General features: G+C 37.3%; 1 protein-coding gene across 2 annotated transcripts; it reads left to right on the top strand.

Moving 5' to 3' along the window:
- LOC139686693 (protein henna-like) lies at window positions 1-25,836 on the top strand. 2 transcript variants are annotated; one of them, XM_071583730.1, is made up of 8 exons: window positions 1-369; window positions 1,499-1,627; window positions 5,540-5,717; window positions 16,353-16,515; window positions 18,040-18,236; window positions 18,834-19,096; window positions 21,795-22,024; window positions 25,072-25,836. In XM_071583730.1, exons 1-8 carry the CDS (start codon window positions 328-330, stop codon window positions 25,253-25,255), a joined length of 1,386 nt encoding a protein of 461 aa, XP_071439831.1. In that variant the 5' UTR covers window positions 1-327; the 3' UTR covers window positions 25,256-25,836. The 2 variants fall into 2 exon arrangements, with proteins under 2 accessions (XP_071439831.1, XP_071439832.1); XM_071583731.1 differs by lacking the exon at window positions 1-369 and adding an exon at window positions 601-698.
- The last annotated feature ends 1,171 nt before the right edge of the window (window positions 25,837-27,007 follow it).

Below are 27,007 nucleotides of genomic sequence, written 5' to 3'. Positions count from 1 at the left end.
TCCACCTCGGAGAATCGAAGGAGGAAGTATTCCATCGAATTCACCGGGAAAAAACTTTGCTGTTTATTTTTTTGTGCGAGCGCGCTTGCTCGTCTCTCTCTTTCTCTCTCTCTCTCTCTCTCAATATATTTATATATATATATACGGAGATACACTCGGAGCGCGCGAGGGAAGAAAACAGTCAGTTGCCCAGTTTTCGCCCGAGTTGTTTGTTTTGATGCAGCCTGTCTCCCATGGCGTCAGGCGGGCGACCTTGATATAGTGTTTGTGTAGATACCTCGTTGCGTCGTCCGTCCATTATTGTATTCATCTTGCGAGTGAGCCGGCATGGGAAATCCAGAAATGCCTTTGAACCAAACAGAAGAAGAGGTAAGAATTTTGATGGGAGAAGACTCCCCGAGGAAACAGTGGCATGAAAATGGCTCAGTGTGAAGACATTGTTGTCCCCACTGCCACCTAGTGGACAATCGGCAAAGGTCTTTGTTCCATTTTAATTAAACGCAATTGGTGGACTTGATTCATTTCGAGTTTGAAGCATAGCACATTGCGAATTTCACTGCAAGCTTTCAATTTCAACGGCCCGGGTGTGAACAAATATTGTCATCTTCGGTGACACTTTTACATGAAATCAAAAATATGCGCCTATGCAATTCACCGGTAGATGATTAAATATGCCGAGACCGTTGGGGAAGCAAAACGTAAGCGGTGGATTTCACAAAGCGTTGCTCTTCCCTTTCATTAGTCCTCTTCGTTTTAATCATATGAATTGATATTGCTCGTAAAATCCGTTGGTCGTAACAAAGTAATCGATCTTCTCTCCCGAGGGCATGACTCTTGTGATCCTCAGCTAATTAAAACGTAATTGACGCAACCATAATTCCAAACATCACGCTAAGAGTTTTTCCACTGCCGTTCTCTTATCGCGAGATTCAAAGACAAAATACACATAGGCACCGGATAACGGTTTATTTACATCAGGAGGCAGATATTTAGCTTAAAAAGGTACTCAAATGTATATTTATGACGTATATTAAGTATACAATCAGACTCATAAGCATTATAAAGTGTAAAGTATAACTGCAATATGCTGCGTTGGCATGTAGAGCGTTGTAGCTATTTCCAAGTAGAACCTGGACCTGGAAAAAAAACATTAATCTTAAATGTGCTCGCGACATGCTTTTGAATCTTTCATTCCTGCTTTATCAACTGATTAAAACATCATGTACTTTTCATAGTTAACTTTCGTGTTAATTATGCTGATTTAATTTTACGATTTTGTACATAGTAGGATTGTGAAATTAATCAAAAGCCCTACAAAATATATGAATATGTAATGACATCGGGATCATAGCTCTAAAAGATATCACTGACGGGTGCATTATCTCCACTCCATTTTGTGAGAACAGATTTGATTTGCTTGCAGCACTTATTTGTGACTCCAACAAACTCTCCTCTAATCTTCTTCTCGTCTCTCTTTGCTCCTTCGCCTCGACTGCAGCCAACTCTCATGAGAGGAGGAAATTACATCAAGGAAGGTGTCGATTCCTCGAAGAGCACCTGCCTCATCTTCTCGCCTTACGACCAGGATGAAGTTGGAGCACTCGCCAAAGCCCTCAAAGTCTTCCAGGTAGGTGTATTCCATACACATGGTCCATCGTTCGGAATCATTTCTCACCTTGGTATTTAAGATTCATTTTTACCACCTACGTCATTGGAATTGTAAAAAAACCGAGGTGAAAAAAAATTATTTCGAATTTTAATCGCTTAAGTTTATTCATAGATTTCCCTAATTCGATCCTTTCGGTCATTCACGGTTACTTATTTGTCCTTGTTCATGTAAAATTTTAAAACAGTGCCAGTGAATTAATTAGAACTGATTTAAATTGGCATCAGTTAGAAAAAATTAAGTAAAATAGGAATAATTAATTTGATCATTTTCCGGTCCATTTTAAATCTGCTAAGTATTCTAGTATTATAGCATGGCGGCGACAAAGATCAGAAATTCAGTACTTTCCTTTAAATTGGGATTTTTTGTCCAGGTGAAGTGATTACGTAAACACTGAATTAATATAACAGTTTCCTGCCACACACTATATACATTCATATATATATATATATATATATATATATATATACATACATATGTATATATATATATATATATATATATATATATATATATATATATATATATATATATATATATATATATATATAAATAGAAGTCGTACATAGGTTCTGCTCTTTGCACTCGCTCTTTAATCCAGTGCTTTCTTGTTGTATTGACTGTGTAGATCCTGCATTTTACCCCAATAAGAGTTATGATGACTGTAATATAATCAAAAAGGAGTGATTTGAATGTTAATATGGTCGAAATCATTACGCACGATGTTGTTTTTCCATTTACCCTCTTTCACGCATAGTCGTGTAACTAGTGTCGGAAATGTAGACGTTTCCAATTGTTTGAGAAATTTAAAACAACCAATAGGCTTTCATAAATCGTCTAATATTAAAAAAAATCCCCTAATATTTGCTTATAAAATCAAATAATCGATTTCCCAAATAATGTATTACAATGTATTTTACAGATGCCACTCTACTCACTTCAAATATATAAGTGTGTGGCATTATTTGGCAATGCATCGATTCCAGCTGTATCTACTAGTTACAGCAGAATATTTCACTTTGATCCAATATCAATAGAATGACGCAAGGTTCAGAAGTAGCAGAAGGTATCTTTAGTATACATATAAGGTATAGCGTGGGTCGCGGTAGTCCAGGGGGTAGAGCGTTGGACTGCCGACCGGAGGGTCCCTGGTTCAATTCCCGGGCAAGCCTCTCTGGGCAGCTCCACGCAAGCTATGTGATTTTTCGGGTACTAGGTCTCCCTGGGAAACCATAAGCGACAGCTTCTGCATTTCATTAGTTTTAATTCAAACTAGGCAATTCGATAGAACGCTTCCATGAGTGTGCTTCGACTACTCGTCGAGTTCAAACAGGGAAAGGAACTGGTCCCCCCTTAATACCCTGATGAGTGAATTTCACACGCTGTCGGGCTTAGTACTAGGTGTACTCTACCATCACCTACCAAACCGACCTTCGGGTTGATTACTGTGTTTATTGTTTAAGGTTATATGATATATGATCCTCATGTAAAGTGAAAGTGCTGCGGGTGACATTTGATAACACTAGTAAAATTCCGGTAAAAAATGAATGATTTGAAAAAATTGCACATTATGAAAAACAAATATCAAATATTTATTACTGTAAAAGTGTCAAGTTTGATGAAAAAATCCGTAACACTCTTCTTAAAATAAATAAGACAGCTTCTGCATTTCGTTAGTTTTAATTCAAAATGCTTGCAATGGATGCAATTCTTGATGCTTGCAATTCGATAGCACGCTTGCATGTGTGTGATTCAAGAAACTCGACTCCTCGTCGAGTTCAAAAGTAGTGCTTCACAATGAGTATTACGAATCGATGGTCATTAGACTTATTTAAATCGAAACGTAATTCCATGGCAGGCATGAAAAATATATTCGGAAATAAAATAGACTAGAAGGAAAAGTGTCGAAATTACTCGCGTGTAAGGAAGGGCAAACGGATGCCAACTGTATGTATTATCACTGACCAAACTTTATAACTTAGTGCATATTTGCGGAGAGATTCTCAGGAGGTGACATCTAAGGGGGTTAAACGATCTCATAAAAGATCGGCTGATTAAGCTAAGCTAAGGGACATGCTTGTAATAAGAAGGCATTTAAGATACATAGGCGTTGTTTGATATGATTTAGTATTGATCAGAATTTTTCAAAGCGAAGATTGGTTGACTGCAGCCCTTGTTGATGCCAGCTCATTTGTACCTGCGGAGAGATCTTCCGACCAACACTCCCCTTTCGATTGGACCGCGTTTGTCCCGTGATAGTTCATTTACAAGTTTTTTGATTACAGCCGTCGATAATTGGAGTAAAACTTTCAAATTCACGCACTATTTAATTAAGGAAATTAACAAATACTGCACTCTTTATTAGCAATGTGCATATGTTTGCAGATTACGGAGGACTTGTAAACTGACTAGGAGCTTCGAGAAACGAACCTTCGGTCTAAACCTCGCGTCTTCACCACGCTTTGGTGTGCTTTCTCACCATCCACTGCATCTGTGTTCATTTGATTTTTCAAATTGATGAATAACAATTTGATGCATAAAGAGAACAATATCATGACACTAGAATTCGAAACTTGATGAAACAATTCTCTTACGCGTGGTAAAACCTTTTAATAAATTACCATTTCTTTTCCATTTGGCCTAAATATTGTGCAAAATGTTTAAACCGCTTACTTTTTATTGGCATTTCTTTTAGAGGTTTTCTTATTTTTAAATTAGAGATTTGAATGATTTTTCCATGGAAACACAAGGGTGCTCATTTCAGGGATGAAGCAAGGGTGCAGGTCTACATCCGCCCCTTCATTTGCCTTTCACTACGTTCGCGAAGAGAAAGGCGGAATCAGTTTCCACACTGAGTCATCCGACTCGGACGTCCCCGCTCGAATCTCACTTCGGGCAAAGATGTCTCTCTCAGATTATGGATATTTTGTTGCGAAGCTGACGGTGCAATAATAATTCTCCCATCTGAGCACTTGAAAAAATTAATTACGTCTGCTGAGACAACTAGACACTCACCTCATTATATCGTGACTTAACAATACTAAAATGAACCTGGGTTTCGAAAACGTTGGAAAAAGTAAAACTTTTCAGTTGGATGGATGTAATTTAGCGAGGAAAAACTGTGGAATTCAACGAAACATGTGCACAAAAAAAATAGTCCCATGAAAACTGCTCTGTCGTCACGAATGAGCTTAATGTCTTCGGGTGTCTTAAGTTGCACAACAATTTATTTAGAAGCCCAATCACGTACGTAAGAATGTCATATGTTTGATCTTTGTTTAATTTACTTGAATGTTATTTTTTCTTACGTAAATGAGTCGTTTCATGCGAAATTTTATGAAAATATGGACGCATTCGGGCCATGCATTAATAAATGTCGGAAAAAGTTGCATCAAATTGCGCAGCACCACTTTCTCCAATCTTTCAAAATATAATTTTTTCGGATTTTTGACAAAAGTGGTCAGCGATAAATTTTCACTGGTATAAAGATGTCTGCCGTGCTTACTTTTTACTTCTAATGTCTTCATACTTTGCAGTAATGCATGTTTAAAGCAAAACCTATATTTATTGAAGGCAATATATTGCGGCAGTATTTTTTGTCAAAATGGCATAACGTTTTAAGCTCTAGCTAACCATCTGTACTTTTACACTCCCATGAGTGAAATATGCATGGAATGCGTCATTCGTACATGACAAAGAATGATGCACAATATAATTAGAGTAATATATTATTCCTAATCAACTGTTTCCCGACTTCAAAGTAAAGCAAAATACTTAAATAAAACGCACAAAATATACTATGAACGGTAAGAGTTTCAAAGGTACATATCGTGACATTGATATCCATCGACAATGTTTCATCTCTTCTCGCAGAATAACCACATAAATCTTCTCCACATTGAGTCTCGTCTCTCGAAGCGATTTCCTGAAGGGTACGAGTTTATGGTGGAGTGTGATCCAACTTCTGGGGACTTGAACCGAGGAATCGAGCAACTGCGCGAAATATGTTCATATTTCAACATTATTACGAGGAACTACAAAGATAACTTGGGTAAGTAATAAAAAAATGAGGATGGAAGCATCACTTCTTATGTTTATGTGTAGAATTTGAGTGAGAACAAAAGTTTCAATTCTGTTTCCCCTGGGAATTGGCTTATGAAATAGCAGTATTTCGCACTGATTTGGTTCTGTTGCTCCCTCTTGTTTTTATTGCGTTAAATTTTTTCATCCCAAATGTCTTACTAGCATTTTATCATATATCTAAATCGGAAGAGAGAATGACAATAGAATGCTTACGAACTATCTTCTGCTGGGTGGTATTACTTAATGCCTTAAAATTGTAATTTTATCAACATAAACACGAAGAGATTTTTGGAAATTATAACGACATTACAAATTTATTTCAACTTCAATTTAAACAATCAAGGTGTTTCTGTAAGATTTTCGAAAAATATCGCCAGTATATCTTCTTAATGGTTCGTATTATTTGCGTAAGCTTTAAAGTGACATAAGGAGCTCGTTCAAGGTTAAAAGTCCATTCCGTCTCGCTATCACGATGAGTTTTAGGCCACGGAGTCACACGCATTACAATTGACACCAGACTGAAATTCAGATTTACGGACCTTGAATATTCCAATCGGCGAATTTCTCCACGCCCAAGGCTGTCCTCTCTCACGCGAGTGTTACTTTCATATTATATCAGCCTATAGATTACATTATAATTCCACGAAATATCACATCCTAACTTATTCAATCGAAAACGTCGTATTTGGCCTCTTCAGTGAAATTTGGGACTTCATATCTGTCTTAAATATTGCGCCTTGTATGTGAAATACTCAGCATTTAGCACACCAAGAAATTGCGACTATTAGCTTGTTGGAACTGGATTACCACGATGTCTGCTGGGTTAGCTCTCAAAGACAAGGATCTGAATTCCATTTTCTTTGGTGGCCAGCTAATTAGGGTTACCTACCTCGACCCTTGTCCGAGTGTACAACGCAGGATAGCGCTTCCATTGAAGTACATACCTCGTCTGTCAGAGAATGCATTGAATATGGACATTTGGCACTCTTTACAGGGACTCGAGTTTCTACTTCCCCACTACTTTCTCCCTTCTACCAAAGATTCTCTTTATTACATTGAGGGTAATCCGCTACCAACACTAGATAAAATCCATTCATGCCTCGCAATTTCTGGGAGTCTTCAAAGTTTGCTAACATGAATGAAATTTATTCCATAGAATTGGGAATTCATTCCATAAAATATCTCTGCAGATATTCTTTGGAATAAATTCACGCATGCATGTCAAATGTCAATGCAGGGAAATTGAAGCAAGAGCTAGGAAATGGAGGTCAAGCATTATCCTCAGACTGCAGGATACCCTGGGGCTACCAACTCGAGAAAATAAATCACGCAGAATAAGGTTTAAAGATGGGAGTGCAAAAGATAAAAAATACAGGAGTCTTTAAATGTGTATGTTAGCGTACATTTTAATGAGCATAATCTTATTGGAGAAAAAAAATATCAGTTTTTTAGATAAATGTTTATCTTTAAGTATTTTCATCTAACTTTGTTGGCATCTAAATTTTATTTCGAATATTAAAGACAAGAGCAACGACACAGTGAAAAATCTTTCTGGCTAAGCCCCTCTGATGGTTACTCATAATCTACATTTAGTTTTGGCCTTTTATACATTTTCTGGCACACTATTCATCAAAAACTAGAAATGCTCCCTATTGGTGTGCCACTGCAGATACTATATACACTACTGAGGAATTGTCATGGGAATCCATCAATTCAGTCAATACTGTCTGCGGCAACAAGCAATAATTACCATTCCTATCAATCCTAAATGATATTGAGTCCAAGGTTATGAATCATGCAACACAAGTTTTCATGGAGTTAACAAGGGTATTAACTTAAGTTTTTAAAGCTTTATAAGTAAAAATAATATTTTACCCCATAGAATTAAAGTAAAAGGTTCTATGGGAATAGTAATTTTCTCCTTAGCTCCTTTTGGACTGTAAAATACCACTACCATATTATGGTTTATTGTTGCAAAAGAGGGAACAATCTCACAGTCATGAATCAGCTAAAAATGATACGACATTATAAGATTTCCTACGGAAGCAGAATAAAAGATGAAAAAAAATAATCCATTTAAAAAAATCACCCAGGCCAGAATCAATCCGTACCCAAATCATAAGAGAATCTCATGTAAAAAATTCACTCTCAAAGTGGAGGAATCCCTCAAAAGATCTCCAGCAGATTAAAGAAATAAAACCTTAAAAAATCATTATTTCTAGTGTAGTGAATTGCAGGGATATGATATTGTCATGTTTACAACACTTGGGATTTGGAATTACATCAATCAGTATTAAGAGTATACAATCATTTGAATCAGTACTCTTCACCTAAAAGGATAAAAAGTATATTCAGGTCCAGTTTATCCTATTTCTGATCTTTGGTGCTTAAACTGTTAAAATCTTAATTTTTTTTCACATCAATGCCGTGCTGACCTAAGTAATGAATTGTTCAGGAGCAGCTGATAAAAACTTAAATGCACTTTAATTTCTCTCAAACTTCAACATCTAGATAATCTAGTTTTTATAGTATATCAATATGCGCAAAGAAAAATACATATGCACACAAAGAAAGTGAAATAACTCTAAAAATTAATTAGTTTTCCCGAGACATTTTCCATTCCCGAGAAATTTATTCCATAGAATTGGGAATTCATTCCATAAAATATCTCTCTAAAAGACTCATCTTTATTGATAGTTAGTCTGTCAACAAGTATCAATTCTAAATTATGTTTATCTATTCTAAAACAGAAAACATTGTTAGATGCTTTGCCAATGATGTCCTCATTGAAAGATTTTATGTACTAAAAGTACATTTAATTACTTTAATACACATATTTAAATGCTAGTAAACGTATTAAATTACACTAATCAATAAAGGGGAACGGACCTACACTGACATACTTGTGTGAGGGAATGCTACCTGTCACATAGAATACTGGTGGTGCTTTCAATGAACTGTCAATAGGGAAATGCATAGTTGGAAAATGCAGTTAAAAATGGTGAAAGCAAGTTGTATCTATAATTTACTTTTACCCCAAATCGAATGAATGTTGAGCGCTTTGAACCAATCTGAGCAAGCAGTTTCTTGAAGATGAACAAAATCCAAGAAATGCTCCTGGCCCCTGAAAAACTGCCTTTTTCAAAAATAAATGTTTTTACACTGGTGTAAAATGACTTAGAATGGGAGCGCCCCTGAATTCTTAACAACATATTAAACTCATTACATAGCAATTGCATCATGCAACTTAAAATGCAATATCGATTGTGTAATTCAATTCCCACACTAGTTCTGCAGGTCTGTCAATAAAGACAAAATTAGAAGGGTAAACTGTTGAACTGATCATTGCCGGTCTTGGTGGCAGTGAGGTAACATCCTTGTCTGCCAATCTAAGGGTCATGGGTTTGAGTCCTGTCTTGGTGGGTTTTCCTCCACCTTGGGCTTGGGTGTTTGTAATTGTCTCCATTTGTTTTCACTGCTTTTAGTGCAATGTAAAGATCCAAAAGTACTGTTTTTAGACTAAGGCCAAAAAAAAATAAATTTGATGATTCAATGTCCTTATACGGTGCTTTAAAATCACAGAAAAAATAATATGAAATGAAAACAAATAAATGCAAAATCACTTTGATGATTCAGGAATTATTTGTATCTTAACAGAATCTTTACAATAACCTCTCCAAAATATGTTGCCTTTAAATTAATTTAAATTAGTCTTGACGTTGTCTTGAAGCTCTTTGTTTATTTGAAACCGCTGTCCATCTAGCCACTTTTTCAGTTACTGTGGGATTCTCTTTTGGAAGAGGGAAGTAAGTGTGTCATCCATCTTATTCTTGTTTCCCAAAAATATATCTCCCCATGGATTAAAGCCAATTTAAAGGTTGTCCCATTTTTTATGGATATACTATATTCTAATTATTATTAGTTAATCTACTGTTTATGGTAGGTTTCTGAATGGACACAGCTACTAAATAAATATTTTGTGACTCCTAACAAAACACACTACTCTACAACAGGACCCTCTTCATCTCTGAGTACTTCCTTCCTCCCTTCATCCCGCCCAACATCCCTATCCTATTCCTTCCCTTTCCTTGTTTGCTGAATATTCTCCCCTCTATTACAGCCTCCAACATCCCACTGCCGGTCAATATCCCCTTCATCCACTTTTCCTGCCTCCATAGGATTTCTCCCAACAAACCCCTCTCTTCACCCACCATACCAAATACTTCCTCATTTGTTTTCTTCTCGGTCCATTTCACCTTCTCCATTCTTCTTCACACCCACATTTCAAAAGCATCCAGTCTATGTCTATCCTCCTGATTCAATGACCACGTTTCCACGCCGTACATAGCTATGCTCCATATCAAAGTTACTACGAGTCTTTTCTTAACATTCTTACTCAACATCCCTGTCAACAACTCCCTCCTCCTTGTGAAAGCCTCTTTGCCTAGCACAATTCTTCTCCTTACGTCCCTCCTACTTTGACCGTGTTGGTCCAAAACACTCACGGGATACATAAACTGTTCTACCTGCTCTAGTTTTTGCCCTCCTACTTTAATGTTTATCTTAGCCTTTTTCTTTCAAGAAAATCGCATAACCTTTGTTTTATTAACATTGATTCTCATCCCATACCTGTCGCACTGAACTTCCAATGCACTAAGCAATGCTGGCCACCCCTTGGCTGACTGATAAACTAAAGCTTGGTCATCAGCGAACCTAACTGATTTTATGAATTCCCTGCCCACTTTCCTCTATTACGGTTTTAAGGATTCCTTTTGCCAATCAATACGCCCTACATCCATTTTTCCTGCCTCCTTAAGCTTCGTCTCCCAAAAACCCCTCTCTTTGCTCACCATAATTAGTACTTCCTCCTTCCTTCCTCAACATGATAAGTATTTGTTTTCTTCTCTGTCCATTTCACCTTCTCCTTTCTTCTCCACACCCAAATTTCAAAATCCTCCAATCTATGGCTATCCTCCTGCTTAAATGACCATGTTTCCACGCTGTACAGAGCTACGCTGCATATCAAAGTCTTTTCTTAACATCCTTACTCACCGTCCCTGTAATCAACTCCTTCCTCCTCGTGAAAGCTTCTATTCTTATGTTCCCACTGCTTTGACCATGTTTTGTTCCTAAACACTTCCTAGATACGTAAACTATTCTACTTGCACTAGTTTTTGCCCTCCTATTTTAATGTTTAGCTTAGCCTTTTTCTTTCTAGAAAATCGCATAACCTTTGTTTTATTAATATTGATTCTCATCCCATACCTGTCGCACTGAATTTCCAATTCACTCAGCAATGCTTGCAGCCCCTTGGCTGACTAACACACTAAAGCTTGGTCATCAGCAAACCTAACTGATTTTACGAATTCCCCGCCCACTTTCATTCCTACCTCTATTTCTTCCCATGCCTCTTTAATCATTTCCTCTGCATGCAAGTTGAACAGCAATGGTGATAATGGGCAACCCTGCCTTACACCTCTTCCTAACACTGCCCATCTTGACTCTCCGTTTCCCACTCACACCGGCACAGTCTGGAACATGTACAGGTTGCAGATTAGCCTCCCTGTCCCTCCAATCTATTCCTATATTCTGCAATATTGAAGAAATCACCAATCAAATTCACTCCATCAAATGCCTTTTCAAAATCAACGAAATAACAAATACGTCAAATACCCCCAAACTTACACACCATTTCCCTTTCTCTTTCCCCTCCTCCCTCTTCTCAAACACCTCCCCTCTCCAGTTCTCTATCCACTATATAAAGCCCTGTGTCTTCTGTTCTTTACCTGATGATGACTTTGTAAGTCGAAACCTAGGTCGTGTTAATAAAAAAAAAAATATATGTGGAACAACCAAGTATTTCTTTCTTTTCCGATATGAATCGCTTCCACAAAGTGACCCCTCAGACAATTTTATTTTTTAAATACGTCCTGATTTTATTCTACATTCCTTTTGATTAGTGATCTCATTACAGCAAAGACATCACGCGTACCTTTCCCCTTCCTGCACTAAAACTGATCATCCTTTGAGTAATCATTTGCCCTACTCTCCATCCTTATGTTGATGACCTTGAGAACAACTTTAGCTGTGTATGGACTATTATATACTAAGAATAAAGATAAAGTAGAAATTCGTGGAAAGTGGAAAGAGTATTCTCTGAAACTTTGCACAGCAATCAGCAATGCAAATTTTTCGGCCAAGATTGCATGAAAGCTATCTAAATAAAAAAATAAGATGGGAGGGATACCATGATTTAAACACATTCCTATAAGCAGTGGTTTCCCCAATGCCAATACAATGATGTAAAATCAAAATTCAAAACTGAGTTAACACTTCAAAGCTTTGTTTGTTCATTACCTGGTAATTCTTGTAATCTAGTTAGTGTTCTTGTAAAATCCATAGAAAACCCCCTTGGTCCCAATGGAGACAGGTAGCATTCTAACCTGCCCAACCAGAGGTAGTTGGTTTAATTTCTGCCTAGAGGGGGATTTTCCTCTAACAAGGATTGGAAATTTGTAGTGCATTCTTTTTGAAAATCTCAAGTAAGGGAAGAAAATAAGGCTATTTCAGATTATTACTTAATAAAGAAGGTATATGCCCATTAAATGAAGGACAATGAAACTAGTTGTATGTAAATAAAGAGCAGTTGAAAGGTACCTTGTGTTTTTCATTCAATGAACATAAACTTCCACAAAGTTGAGCCGGGAACAAAGGCATATGCCTTTACATATTTCTCTCTTCGAATCCTCACTTGATCTTTTGTATCGATTCCTTTTGCTTGCATGACATGCAAGCATGTCTCAAGGAGAATACAATAAGTTATTTTCATTCTTGAACGCATGTTCCAATCTCAGAAATTCAGCAAGTCACACCATACTCAGGCAAAATAACTACAGATGTCTATGCACATCAGAACTTTTCAAGGTCCTGTCTCCATCTGTCAATGTTGTAGCTATTCAAATTCGATCTTAGAGATTTAGTCCTCCAGTGGTGATTTATGTCCCTTTTTGGGAATGTTCTTCAGGGTCAGGTACTTTAGCATTGCCAATCAATGGGACATCTTTTCCTTCAATCTGGACGCATGGGGATGGACTGATTGGATTGTGCGGTCATTCCAGCTCTAACGGGATATCCGTCACTCATGTGTTAACTAGGGCTATTTCTTGAAAACTAAACTGAGAATATCCTCCCCGGACTACAACCTTGACGTGGTGGAAGGGCTTGTGCGTTCCGATGACCCCTAGAGCTGTGCTGCCGGGAGCAATAATAATTGCTCCTGGTAGGGTGATCCATGCCAGATAGGTCGAAGGTTAGGAGCCAGACGAAAGGTAGTCCACACAGCGTCTGTTCCTCAGTGAGGCAGCTGCAATGGCGTCTGACCCCAGTGGGGCGGCCAGTAAGTGATGGTGTCACATTAAAAACACTATTGAGGAAGGCAACGGGAAACCACCTCAATTTTTCATTCCCAAGACTTAAATCATGGACAAAACAGAGATTTTGAGTCCTGGCAACTATGAGGCTAGGCCCAACCGGCCGTGTGTCATGCCCGGCAGCAGGGGAGGCAAGGCTTTGGCGGTCATCAACCCACGAAACCCTTGCAAGGGAAAACCAGCATCAGCAGGACAGAAGACGCAGGAGAAGAAGACCAAATTAGTTAGAATAGGAACGTGGAATGTTGGGACAATGATGAGGACAGGGAAATTGGAGAATGTTAAGCGAAAGATGGAAAGGTGAAATATCGATATATTAGGTCTATGCGAGGTGAGATGGAAAGATAGTGCGGATTACTGGAGTGATAGGTATAGAATAATATAGTATACAGCGGCGGGGACAAGAGCAAATGAGGGGTTGCCATAGTATTAAATGAAGAGGTAGGAAGAAGCGTAGTCAACATAGAGCAGGTAACGGATAGTATACTACTAGTAGAGATAAAAGCAGAACCAACCAACTTGGTTATAATTAAGGTATACATGTCACCAAGAAACCACAAGGAAGAAGAGGTCGATAGGATATATGATCAGTTAGAGGACATAATCGCATGTGTTCCTGCAGGGAAACATTTGATAGTGATGGGGGATTGGAATGCGATGGTAGGCGAAGGAAGAGATGGTGATGAGGTCGGGAACCACGGTTTAGGCACGAGGAAAGACTGCGGAGAGAAAGCAGTTGAGTTCTGCAGGAGACAGGGGTTAGTAATCACCAAAACTTGGTTTATATACCACAAAAGATGGCAGGTATACATGGAAAATGCCAGGTGACTCAGAAAGGTATCAGCTAGATTATATCCTGGTTAGACACAGGTTTAGGAACAGTGTGATAAATTCGCACAGCTTCCCGGGAGCGGATGCGGACTCTGGCCACAATTCAGTTTTTATGAAATGTAACGTCCATTTCAAAAAGATAAGGCAGGGGCGGCAGGTTAGAAAATGGAATATAGAAGCATTATATGGTTTTAAAAGGAAGGAGTACAAAAAGCCGGGAGAGGACTTCATGGAGGATGGAAAAGAGCTAATTACTATTGTAGAAAAGTGGGAAAGTTTCAAAAAGGGTTGTCTAAAGCCGCAAAAGACACTATTGGAACCGTTAACGCTAAAAGGTCTAAGAAACCATGGATCACGGATGAGATGATTACAAGGATGGATGAGCGGTGAAAATGGAAGAATGTAAATACAGAATTAGGCAAAATGAAGAACAAAGAATGAAACAGTAAATTGAGGCGGGCAACAAATTAAGCAAAATAGGCATGGTAAAAGTGGCAGTGCGAGGATTAAGAAAGTCTGCAGAGGAAGGGTGAAATCGGTGCGCTGTACAGCAAAGTTGAATTTTTATCGGGAAGTAAGAAAGGGATAGCTACGCTATTGGTTAGAGATAAGGCGGGTAAGATAATAGTTGACACAGGAAAGATCAAAGAGAGATAGAAGGAATATTTACAAGAACTCTATGGTAAAGAATTTTGACCAACAAAGTTAGACATTGAAAAAGAATATGACGTAGAGGAAGATAAGTATATGCCTCTCTCATCATCTAGTATGCCGCCAGGCATACTAGATGATGAGAGAGAAAGGTCATTAAGGGAGATGAAATTAAATAAGACCATGGGGGTGGATAACATTCCCGCGGAACTATTGAAATGCTTAGGAAAATGTGGGAGGAAGAGGCTATATGGGCTCATTCGTAGTATCTATGAGGAAGGAATGTGGCCGTCAGACTTTGTGAGATCAGTTTTAGTTCCTATTCCAAAAGAGGCAAAGGCTACATCATTAAAGGACTATAGGACAATAAGTTTGAGATCCAACGCAGCTAAAGTAGTTCTCAGGATCATAAACAAAAGGATAGAGAGTAGGTCAAATGATTACTTAGGGGATGATCAGTTTGGGTTTAGGAAGGGGAGAGGTACGTATGATGCCATTGCAGTAATGAGATTATTAATCGAGAAGAATAAAGAACACAACCAGGAGGTATTTGCCTGTTTCGTATATTTTGAAAAAGCGTTTGATAGAGTGAATTGGGAAAAACTAATGAGTATATTGCAGAAAATAGGAATAGATTGGAGGGAAAGGAGGCTAATCCGTACCTGTACATGTCTCAGACTGCTCAGGTGCGAGTGGGGAACAGGGAGTCCGGATGGGCAATTTTAGGAAGAGGGGGAATTCATAAAATAAGTTAGGTTCGCGGATGACCAAGCTCTAGTTTGTGGGTCTGCCAAGGGGTTGCAAGCATTGCTGAGTGAATTGGAAATTCAGTGCAACAGGTATGGGATGAGAATCAATATTAATAAAACAAAGGTTATGCGATTTTCTCATAAGAAAAAGGCTAAGCTAAATATTAAAATTGGAGGGTAAAAAGTAGAGCAGGTAGAACAGTTTATGTATCTCAGAAGTGTTTTGGGCCAACATAGTCAAAGTAGTAAGGACGTAAGAAGAAGAATTGAGAAGGCAAAGAGGCTTTCACAAGGAGGAGGCCTTGGTAGGCCCTTGATGATGGGGGCCTTGAGTAAGGATATTAAGAAAAGACTCATAAAAATTTTGATTTGGAGCGTAGCTATGTGCGCCGCGGAAACATGGTCATTGAAGCAGGAGGATAGACATAGACTGGAGGCTTTTGAAATGTGGGTTTGGAGAAGAATGGAGAAGGTTGAAATGGACAGAGAAGAAAACAAATGAGGAAGTGTTAGGTATGGTGGGCGAAGAGTGGGTCTTCTTGGGAGAAATCCTATGGAGGCAGGAAAAGTGGATGAAGGGGGTATTGACCGGCAGTGGGATGTTGAAGACTTTGACAGAGGGGAGAATAATAGGCAATTAAGGAAAGGGAAGGAGCAGGATGGGGATGTTGGATGGGATGAAGGGAAGAAGAAAGTACTCAGAGAGAAAGTGGGGTCTAATATATGGCAGGATACTGGATTTTGTATTTTGTAAGGAATCACAAAATATTTATTTATTTAGTAGCTTTGTCCATCCAAAAACTTACCTTAACGGGAAGATTGTCTAATAATAAAAATAATAAACTGAGAATTAGCAAAGTTTCGTCTTTCTTCTGCGTTCAGTATATATGCTGCTGGCAATAAGCGATACTGATTAGTAAATAAAGTGTTGATTTTCCATAGGAACTGTACCCTGGTTTCCAAGGAGGATAAGAGACCTTGACAAGTTTGCAAACCAGATTCTGTCCTATGGTGCAGAGCTTGATGCCGATCATCCAGGATTCACAGATCCAGTCTACAGAGCTAGGAGGAAATATTTTGCTGACCTAGCTTATCATTACAAACAGTGAGTTTAGCTGGTGCATTTGATTAGCAAATAAAGGGTTCACTTGATTGTGTGAGAATGAACTGTGGTATAATCTTCTAGGTGAACTGCAAAATTAATGTTTACATCAATATGAAATTTAGTGATGAAAAAATTAACAAGGCAGATATGGAATGCATTATTGAAATCAATGTCATAAATTATATTTGTTACTGCATATTAGAGATCACATGGGCATATTGTACAATGAAGGATTTTGCTAATGTCATTGAACATAATTCATAGCAAAAACAGTGCCATTATGAGTTGACAGAAATATTTTTTCTGAGAGGTAATTTTGCAAGTCTCCAAAGGTCTTAGCAGAACATTGAAAGGCCATTTTTTTTATTTGATATAATTGTTATGGAATTTGCCAAGTAATGATGCATGTTTGATCATTACTTTTGGAAGTATATTTTGAGATATTAAAAAAAATTCATATACACATCAACAAATGATCAGAGATGGAAAATATAGGAAAAATTCCCTTAGCTCACTTAAACTTATACTACTAAATTTTTAATCAGTTGAACGTATCAATTACATTTTTGCACTATCTACAGTTGCTGTTGATAAAACTATAAAGGCAACCAAAGTAATAAGGTCAATGCAAGAATAAGTTAATGAATAACTGATTGAAGCACTTTTCCACTTGATAAAAATTTTTATTTTACGACTGGGTTTCGATGTATTACATCATAATCAGGGCTGATGACCTGATGATGATGTAATACATCGAAACCAGGTCATAAAAAAAAAAAAGTATCAAGTGGAAAAGTGCTTTAATCAGTTATTCATTATGTTCCACTTCCACCACATCATGCCTGAAGCTACTCAATTTGCAAGAAGAAGTTGCAATACTGTTTGAACTTATAAGGTTATTATTTGAACAGTGTAAATGGCCTCAGAAACAATTAGAGATAAATGTGTTAATTTGCTTCCGGATGCAGATGCATGGCAGATTACTAGGAATATTGCTAATTTATTAATTATGAGCATTTTACAGACTCCGGTACTCGAAGGTCTTTGATAAGTAGGTTTTGAAATTTTGCCTTTGATATCAAAAGTGCTTTACTCCCGAAATCAGAAAGAATTGCGCCAAAACTGATATGAATGTATCTGAGAGATTGAAATATAGAAGTTATTATTACGTTAATATAATGATCACTCTCTGAAAATCATTAGCAGATAAAATTAGTACTTACATATTTTAATTTTATTCGTTTGAAATACTTAAGAAGCAATCATAAGATTAATTTAGTCAATTTTGCTCATTTAACTACTCAATGATTAATAGATGCCTTAACATGAGGAAGATGATTCAATAGAATACTACATAGACTGCCACCAATCCAAAATAATTATTTAATACATCTCAATTAAATACCGATTGGCATTTTGGAGTACTTTTGGCTACATACATACTCACTACCTTAAATAATGTGTTATTTAGACAATTAAGTGTTTCACTCCAACTCATTCATAGTCTAAATTTTATTTTGATAGCGGTGAGCCATTACCAAGAGTGGATTATACAACAGAAGAGGTGGAAACCTGGGGGAAGGTGTTCAGGGAACTAACTCGCCTCTACCCAACACATGCTTGCCATGAGCACAATCATGTGTTCCCTCTCCTTATTGAAAATTGTGGATACAGAGAGGATAATATCCCACAGCTCCAGGATATTTCAGACTTCCTAAAAGGTAAAAGTTATTTGAATGCTAGAAAACTGATGCCAAATACTCGTATTAATGCAAGTATAACCATTGGAATCAATTACAAAAGTTAGGAAAAATACTTTTTTGGGAGCAAAGAGAACAATGTCCCAATCTTTCAAAACAATCAACCTCCATCATTATAAATAATTATATTAGTATTAGCAATAATGATCAATTGTTTTGTGGTGATCACTTTAAAAGAAAAAAGATTGCTGGAATAAAAAAGCCTGTTTACATTTTAAAATGCCATTTACAATTGACATGAAAAGTTGGAGTATGGTGTCAAACTAGGATCTGTGTTTCTCATACTTGCATGCAGTTGCTCTTAAATTCCAATGGAAATGAGAGCTTTGAAAAACTCACAATGAAATATGCAATTAAATGATGTGTAAGGAAGGGAAAATAAGATTTGATGAAACTTTCCATCAAATTCAGCCAAAAACTCCCAAAACGTAGTTTACTAAATGTTTTCAACTTAGTCACAGGTATTCAAGAGTTGATGGCATAAGGCATAATCAATTGATTTTGATAGACCCATTTTTCACTAATTCTAATGAGAGGGGGTACACACTTTTTTCTTAGATTCCACAGGATTTTCACTGCGGCCTGTAGCAGGTCTTCTTTCATCAAGGGACTTCTTAGCTGGACTAGCGTTCAGAGTGTTCCACTCCACTCAATACATCCGCCATCCCAGCTGCCCTCTTTACACACCAGAGCCTGATGTGTGCCACGAGCTTCTTGGGCACGTTCCATTGCTGGCTGATCCATCCTTTGCTCAATTTTCACAAGAAATTGGACTTGCCTCTCTTGGTGCTCCTGATGACTACATTGAGAAGCTTGCCACGGTAACTAATTTAAAGCAGAAACAGACTCAGATGTGATTTAATAAAAATAAAATTTAATATACTATTTATGGTTTAACGCTCCCCTTAAAAATCAAGTTAAATACCTTCATTACTCAGTGATTTGCATAAATTAAAATTATTATTTTCAGCTAAATGAAATCTTATGCTCAACAACAGCCATCCTTAGTTTTCCACATGATAACAAGAAATAAGTGTGCAAAGTTTTTTTATTTTGAAAAGGAAGAATTACAGTGGTATTGCATGATTAAATTCAATTGTACGAGGAAGTACTGAGATGAAATCTTTCCCTATTAAAACTCTATGTATTTACACCAAAAATATTTTCAAGTTCTTCCATCCTGCTCGTTTTTGTGTGTCCTCTGTACCTTATTGATAGCTTTACTGATTAAGTTGGAAATGAGAATTAATTACTTTGGAATGACTTACATCATTGTCATTATGTACATGCTTACAGGTTTGATCTAAGTTATCGCAATTAATACTCTTGAGATATATTATATTTGTCATATGTGATCTACTTCTATTCAGTTCTATATTCTGCTATGAGACATCCATAATTATTACGTTCAAGGAGATGAGATAGAAAATAATTAAACTTTAAAAGAATGTATATAATGACTCCAATTATTACTTGATAAAAATTCAGCAGTAATGCAATGAAAAATTAAAATGTTTTGTTCCACAAAGGGCACAAACATGTATTTTAGGAATCAATAAACATTAATCAGTCAATCATGTGTAGTAAATAGTTGTAGGGGGTGGGTGAAAGTTATTTGCTTTTGTTGATCAAGGTAACTTCTTGACCCACACTTGTCTGTTTCCCATTCTCTGTGTAGCACCTAATTGAGATTATTTTGCTTCACCTCTTCCTATATGACACCTTCTGAGAGACTGTCAACAGTAGGTCAAAAAAATCAAATCAAGGTTTATACCTAGTTTAAGGGTTTGGTTTTGGATGACCCCGATGAGTTTTTACATTTAAGTATCACAGGAACTTCCTTCTTCTATCTTAATTTCTTTGCAACTTCCGTCTGATTTCATGCTGCCCACAAAAGTTTGCCCTCTTCCTTTCCCTGCCCCTTTTCCCACAACATTCCGCCTTCCATCACAGCCTTCAACGTACCACTACCTTTCAATATCTATTTCCTACATCCAAATTTCTCTGCCCTGTTTGAATTTCCCCAAGCAACTTTCTCTCTTTGCTTTTCCTTATTTTGAACCTCAACATTTTTCTTCCAGTCTTTCCTAATTATTTCTTCAGGATGTAGCTCGCCAAAAATAAAAAATTTCAAGACTGTCATATCATTCTAAGTGATGACAGGACTAAATGGATCTAGGCTTGAATTTTTCATAAAGTATACTAATATCAATGCATTTTAAAAACTCACCCCTGCAGGCGGTAATTCAGGGTTGGAGTATTGGCCCAGGTTTGACTTTGGGGAAGCCTCTCTGGGCACCTTTAGCTCCACCCAAGATGCGTGATTATTCGAGTGCTAAATCTTCTTGGAAAACCATAATTGGCACAGAGAAAGAAACCGGTCCCCATACCCTGATGTGTCAACTTTGTACACCAGTGGGTGAAATTCACACATCAGTACTGGGTGAACTCCACCATCACTTACCAAACCTGTTGATTGTTGTGTTTATAATATAATATACATGTAATATCAATTTATATATAAACCATAAACACAGTAATCAACCATAAGGTCGGTTTGATAGGTGATGGTAGAGTTCACCCAGAACCAAGCCCGATGGCGAGTGAAATTCAAATATCAGGGTAGGGGAGCCAGTTCCTTTCCCTGTGCCAGCTATGGTTTGCCAGGAAGATCTGGTACACAAAAAATCACATAGCTTGAGTGGAGCTGCAGGTGCCCAGAGACTTGCCCGGGAATCAAACCTGGGACCCGCGATCCATACACATACATATTCATATGTGTGTGTATATATATATATATATATATATTATATACACACACACAGACACAGACACACACACACACACACACACACATACACACATACATATATATATATATATATATATATATATATATATATATATATATATATATATATATATATATATATATATATATATATATATATACATTATAAACACAGTAATCAACCTGAAAGTCGGTTTAGTAGGTGATGGTAGAGTTCACCCAGTACTAAGCCCTATACGGCATGTGAAATACATACATCAGGGTAGGGGGGCCAGTTCCTTTCCCTGTGCCGGTTATGGTTTCCCAGGATTTTCTGGTACCTGAAAAATCACTTAAGCTTCGGTGGAGCTGTAGGTGCCCAGAGTGCCTTGCGCGAGACTCAAACCCGGGACCCTCTGATCAGCAGTCCAACGCTCTACCCCCTAGACTACCACGACCCACAAATATATATATATATATATATATATATATATATATATATATATATATATATATATATATATATATGAGATCAGTGCTTACATTTTATCATATTATCCATTTTTAATTTAAATTATGCTGAGATATACCCCTTTAAAAATATTTTGAACAGGCTACATTTCAAGTGTCTTGGAGATAAATTATTCTCACATGCACTATAATATGTACTGCACTGTGCATTATGACTACTCTATATTGAAATGAATGCATGATGAATGATTAGTTATTGGCGGTGTCTTCCCTTTTAGTGCTACTGGTTTACAGTTGAATATGGATTGTGTACACAAGATGGGCAGCTTAAAGCATATGGAGCCGGCCTCCTTTCATCTTTTGGGGAGTTGCAGTACTGCCTAAGTGGGAAGGCTGAGCTGAGGCCATTTGACCCCCCACGCACAGCTCTGCAGAAATATCCAATCACAGAGTATCAACCAACGTACTTTGTGGCTGAAAGCTTCCAAGATGCTAAGGAAAAGATGATGTAAGTCTCAACGAAAGTATACCATTACTGAATTATCAAAAATGAATTTCATTCCATTTCCTCTTTTCTTAAAGTAGGTAGGTTTTAAGTCAGTGCCTGCAATTTTTTCCCATCACACTGCTGACATAGGAATGGTCATTGATGGAAACAGATAAAAAGTCCCTTTTGTAAGGGTGGTTTTTTTTCAACCTCCGGTGTGCCATAAAAGAAAGACAAGCAAATATTAAAAAATTATTTTACTACCAAAATTTATGTACATAATGGTTATGTTTTGACATGATGACCTTGACAATTGAGGCATTGTTCGTACTTATAGAACAGCTTTACAACACCCTCTTCATAAAATGCTGCCACCAATGACTTTAAATGAGTCTTCACGTTGTCTTGAAGTTCCTCGTTGGCTTGAAAGTGCCTGCCCTTATAGCCACTTCTTCAGTTCAGGGAAGAGATGGAAGTCACTTGGCGATGCGTTGGGACTGTATGCTGGGTGATTAATAATGTCCCTATGAAATTGCTCCCCAAGGAGTCAGCCGTTGGGTTGCACCAGAACTATGAGGATGGGTATCATTATGGATCAGAGCATTTCCGGAAGTCAGCATGCCTCTTATTTTATTTTGAATGGCTCTGCGCAAATGTTGTAATGTTCCACAATAAACAGCTGCATTAAACCTTGTCCCCATCTGCATGAACTCAACAAGCAACACACCTCTTTGGTCCCAAAATGCAGTAGCCATAATATTATGATTGTTGAAGGTTTGTTTGTTTCTTTTGGTTTCACTGGTGAATTTTTGTGCACCCATTGTTGTGATTGCTGCTTTTTTGGGTAGGCCATTCTGAATCCAAGCCTCATCTCCATTCACAATCGATATCCAAAAGTCTTCCCTTTCAGTGGCATAACAATCAAGGAATGTTAAAGCTTAGGCCAGATTCCGGCCAGATTCCTTCATCTGGCCGGAAGACTTTGTGAGATCAAGGTTAGTTCCTATTCCAAAAAAGGTAAAGGCTACTTCATGTAAGGACTACAGGACAACAAGTTTGATATCCCACGCAGTTAAAGTAGTTCTCAGGATCATTGACGAAAGGATAGAGAGTAGAGCAAATGATTACTTAGGGAATGATCAGTTTGGGTTTAGGAAGGGGAGAGGTACGCGTGATGCCATTGCAGTAATGAGATTATTAATCGAGAGGAATATAGAACACAACCAGGAGGTATTTGCCTGTTTCGTATATTTCGAAAAAGCGTTTGATAGGGTGAATTGGGAAAAACTTATGAGTACATTGAGGAAAATAGGAATAGATTAGAGGGACAGTAGGCTAATCCGCAACCTGTACATGTCTCAGACTGCTCAGGTGCGGGTGGGGAACGGGGAGTCCGGATGGGCTGTGTTAGGAAGAGGTGTAAGGCAGGGTTGCCCATTATCACCGTTGCTGTTCAATCTGATGCAGAGGAAATGATTAAAGAGGCATGGGAAGAACTGGAGGTAGGAATGAAAGTGGTCGGGGAATTCGTAAAATCAGTTAGGTTTGCAGATGACCAAGCTTTAGTTTGTCAGTCAGCCAAGGGGCTGCAAGCATTGCTGAGTGAATTGGAAATTCAGTGCGACAGGTATGGGATGAGAATCAATATTAATAAAACAAAGGTTATGCGATTTTCTAGAAAGAAGAAGGCTAAGATAAACATTAAAATAGGAGGGCGAAAACTAGAGCGGGTAGAACAGTTTACGTATCTCATTAGTGTTTTGGACCAACATGGTCAAAGTAGTAAGGACGTAAGGAGAAGAATTGCACTAGGCAAAGAGGCTTGCACAAGGAGGAGGAAGTTGATGACAGGGACGTTGAGTAAGAATGTTAAGAAAAGACTCGTAGTAACTTTGATATGGAGCATAGCTCTGTACAGCGTGGAAACATGGTCATTGAATCAGGAGGATAGACATAGAATGGATGCTTTTGAAATGTGGTTGTGGAGAAGAATAGAGAAGGTGAAATAGACAGAGAAGGAAACAAACGAGGAAGTACTAGGTATAGTGGGCGAAGAGAGGGGTTTGTTGGGAGAAATCCTATGGAGGTAGGAAAAGTTGATGAAGGGGGTATTGACTGGCAGCGGGATGTTGAAGACTGTGATTGAGAGGAGAATGTTCGGCAAACGAGGAAAGGGAAGGAACAGGATAGGGATGTTGGACAGGATGAAGGGAGGAAGAAAGTACTCAGAGATGAAGAGGGACCTGATATAGAGTAGGAGACTGGATTTTGTGTTTTGTTAGGAGTCGCAAAATATTTATTTATTTAGTAGCTGTTTCCATCCAAAAACCTACCTTAACCGGTAGGTTACCTAATAATAATAATATATATAAAAAACCATAAACACAGAAATCAACCCGAAGGTCGGTTTGGTAAGTGATGGTAGGTTTCACCCAGTAATAAGCCCTATACAGCGTGTGAAATTCACACATCAGGGTAGGGGGCCAGTTCCTTTCCCTGTGCCGGCTATGGTTTCCCAGGAAGATCTGGTACCCGAAAAATCACATAGCTTGGGTGGAGCTGCAGGCGCCCAGAGTGCCTTGCCTGGGAATCGAACCTGGGACCAGCTGGTCAGCAGTCCAATGCTCTACCCACTGGACTACCGCGACCCACACACACACACACACGCACACACACGCACACACACACGCACACACACACACACACACACACACACACACACACACACACACACACACACACACACACACACACACACACACACACACACACACACACACACATATATATTTTGTTTTTAAGGTAATCCACCGGTTTAGGTAGGTTTTTGGATGGACACAACTACCAAAAAACATTGTATATATATATATATATATATATATATATATATATATATATATATATATATATATATATATATATATATATATATATATATATATATATATATAATACAAGATTTAAGGAATGGTGAAAGTCCTAACCTCGCATATTTACTCAATGAATAATAATTAAATGTAACTTGTTTAATTTTTTATGATATTCATTAGTCGCATTTTTGTTTTCAGAAAATATGCTCAAACAATTCCAAGACATTTTGGAGTTCGCTACAATGCCTACACCCAGACTGTTGAAATTTTGGACTCCAAACCACAGATTGAAAATCTTATCTCAAATATCGACAGAGAAATCCAGAATTTGATGGATTCTTTCCGAAAACTTAAAGTACATCCTGAAACCTTTCATCATTAACAAGATGGCACCAGTAAGTGTTGTTTTCATGCGGAAAAATTAGTTCTGTTCACTCTTTTATTGTTCAGAATATCAAGAAATAATTGAATGTGTAAGGATAAGATTGTCAAATCCTCCAAGGAGAAAATTTAATTGTTAACTGAATTCATAAGTTACAAATTCAAAATATGGACCATTGGCAACTGCCATGGCTTTTGAAACTCTTTCCTGAAGTATCATTTGATTTCCAGTTTGGAAATCATTATTGCAGATGCATATCTGGAAGTGCATAAATTCTACACTTTCAATTTGTTAAAAAAATTCCGCCTTCAAACTTAGAAAACTATATATTTGTGTGTCAATCCTTTCCCAAGCATTCTACTTGCATTTTTTGAATTGGGTGTCAGTGAGAATATGGGTGAAGTAAAATGGGAGAGGCAGTAGCACTTGTTCATAATGTCCAAATGAATTTCTCATGCGGGAATTTCTAAATGACCAAATGTACAAATTTATGTTTATATGTATATGAATGACATTAAATATGTATTTCCTTTTATATGAAAATGTGTATCTGATCAACCAAATAAAAGAGTATGTGGCTATTTCACATTTATTTTATGCCTAATGTAGAAGTTAACCCCAAAGCTATCCACATCATTGAGTTAATTACAAGCCAATCCACCAATTCAGAATGAAAATGCCCTTCAGCAAACAAACACTCTTCAGGTCTACTCTGTCCCTCATTATTATATTTCCAGCAGAAGTCACAGGCATGCAAACCATGATTGGAACATTTCCCTAGAGCCTGGTCATTTGCATTGAAAATACAGAACAATTAATATTAATCCAACCAGTGGCCATTTCTTGTATCCCTAAGAAAAGGGAGAATAAATATTTAGAATTAAGATTTAGATATTTTCAGAGAAAAATCACACATGGAAGTCACTTTTACAAACCTAAAGGCACTTGTAAATTCATAAATATTTAAAGATGCTTGCAATATTTAAGCATAAATTGTATTTTCTTCATTCCATTTTGTAGGCAGTGACTATAACACAACAGCACCCATCCATTTCATCTGATCATGCAAATAGCAATTAAAGTAAATGAACTATATATGCTTTTGGCTTTTCTTTCAAGTTCTTCAATTGTACTTCCATTTACTCAGCTTTCTATTGAAATGTTATTGTATTCCTATAATTATAATAATAAGGAATTAAATTTATAGCATAAATTCCAAAGAAACTACGGGAGATGCCTCAACAGTAACTTTTAGTGGTCAAAGCGAATGATTTTTACACTCTGAAATTGTTGCATAATAGTATAAAGTTTATTGAGCTTCTGGGAACCTAAATTTTGAAAGAAATTCTTTGAACAATAAAGAAAACATTTAATAATATAATTTCCCAAGCATAATGCTGTCTTTACTTCAAAACATTATTTCTTTATCCAAATCTATAACTCAATCTTCAACCAGTTGAACTTGTCACTGTAATTTCATATTAATTAATCCCATAGCCTATTCATAATCACAATCAAAAAAAGATGACATCGAGATATATCACAAATTAATTCCCAAATATGATTCTTGGCATATGACAGCATTATCCACAGGTTGATTGAAAGCAGTCTTTTAAAGCGATGTACATACTCGTATAGTGTTTACTTGGGTGGAAAATGATGGGATTGATTTCACTATTAACGCATGTAATTTCAATCATTTTAGTAACAAAGTAAATATGCATATTTAACTTTAAGTGACTGTAATATCTC

Source organism: Hetaerina americana, unplaced genomic scaffold (assembly GCF_022747635.1).
Source record: "Hetaerina americana unplaced genomic scaffold, ioHetAmer1.1.p SCAF_148, whole genome shotgun sequence".
In the NCBI taxonomy this organism is placed as follows: domain Eukaryota; kingdom Metazoa; phylum Arthropoda; class Insecta; order Odonata; family Calopterygidae; genus Hetaerina; species Hetaerina americana.
Note: the sequence above shows the minus strand (reverse complement) of the source record. Positions and strands in the feature narration are given on the sequence as shown.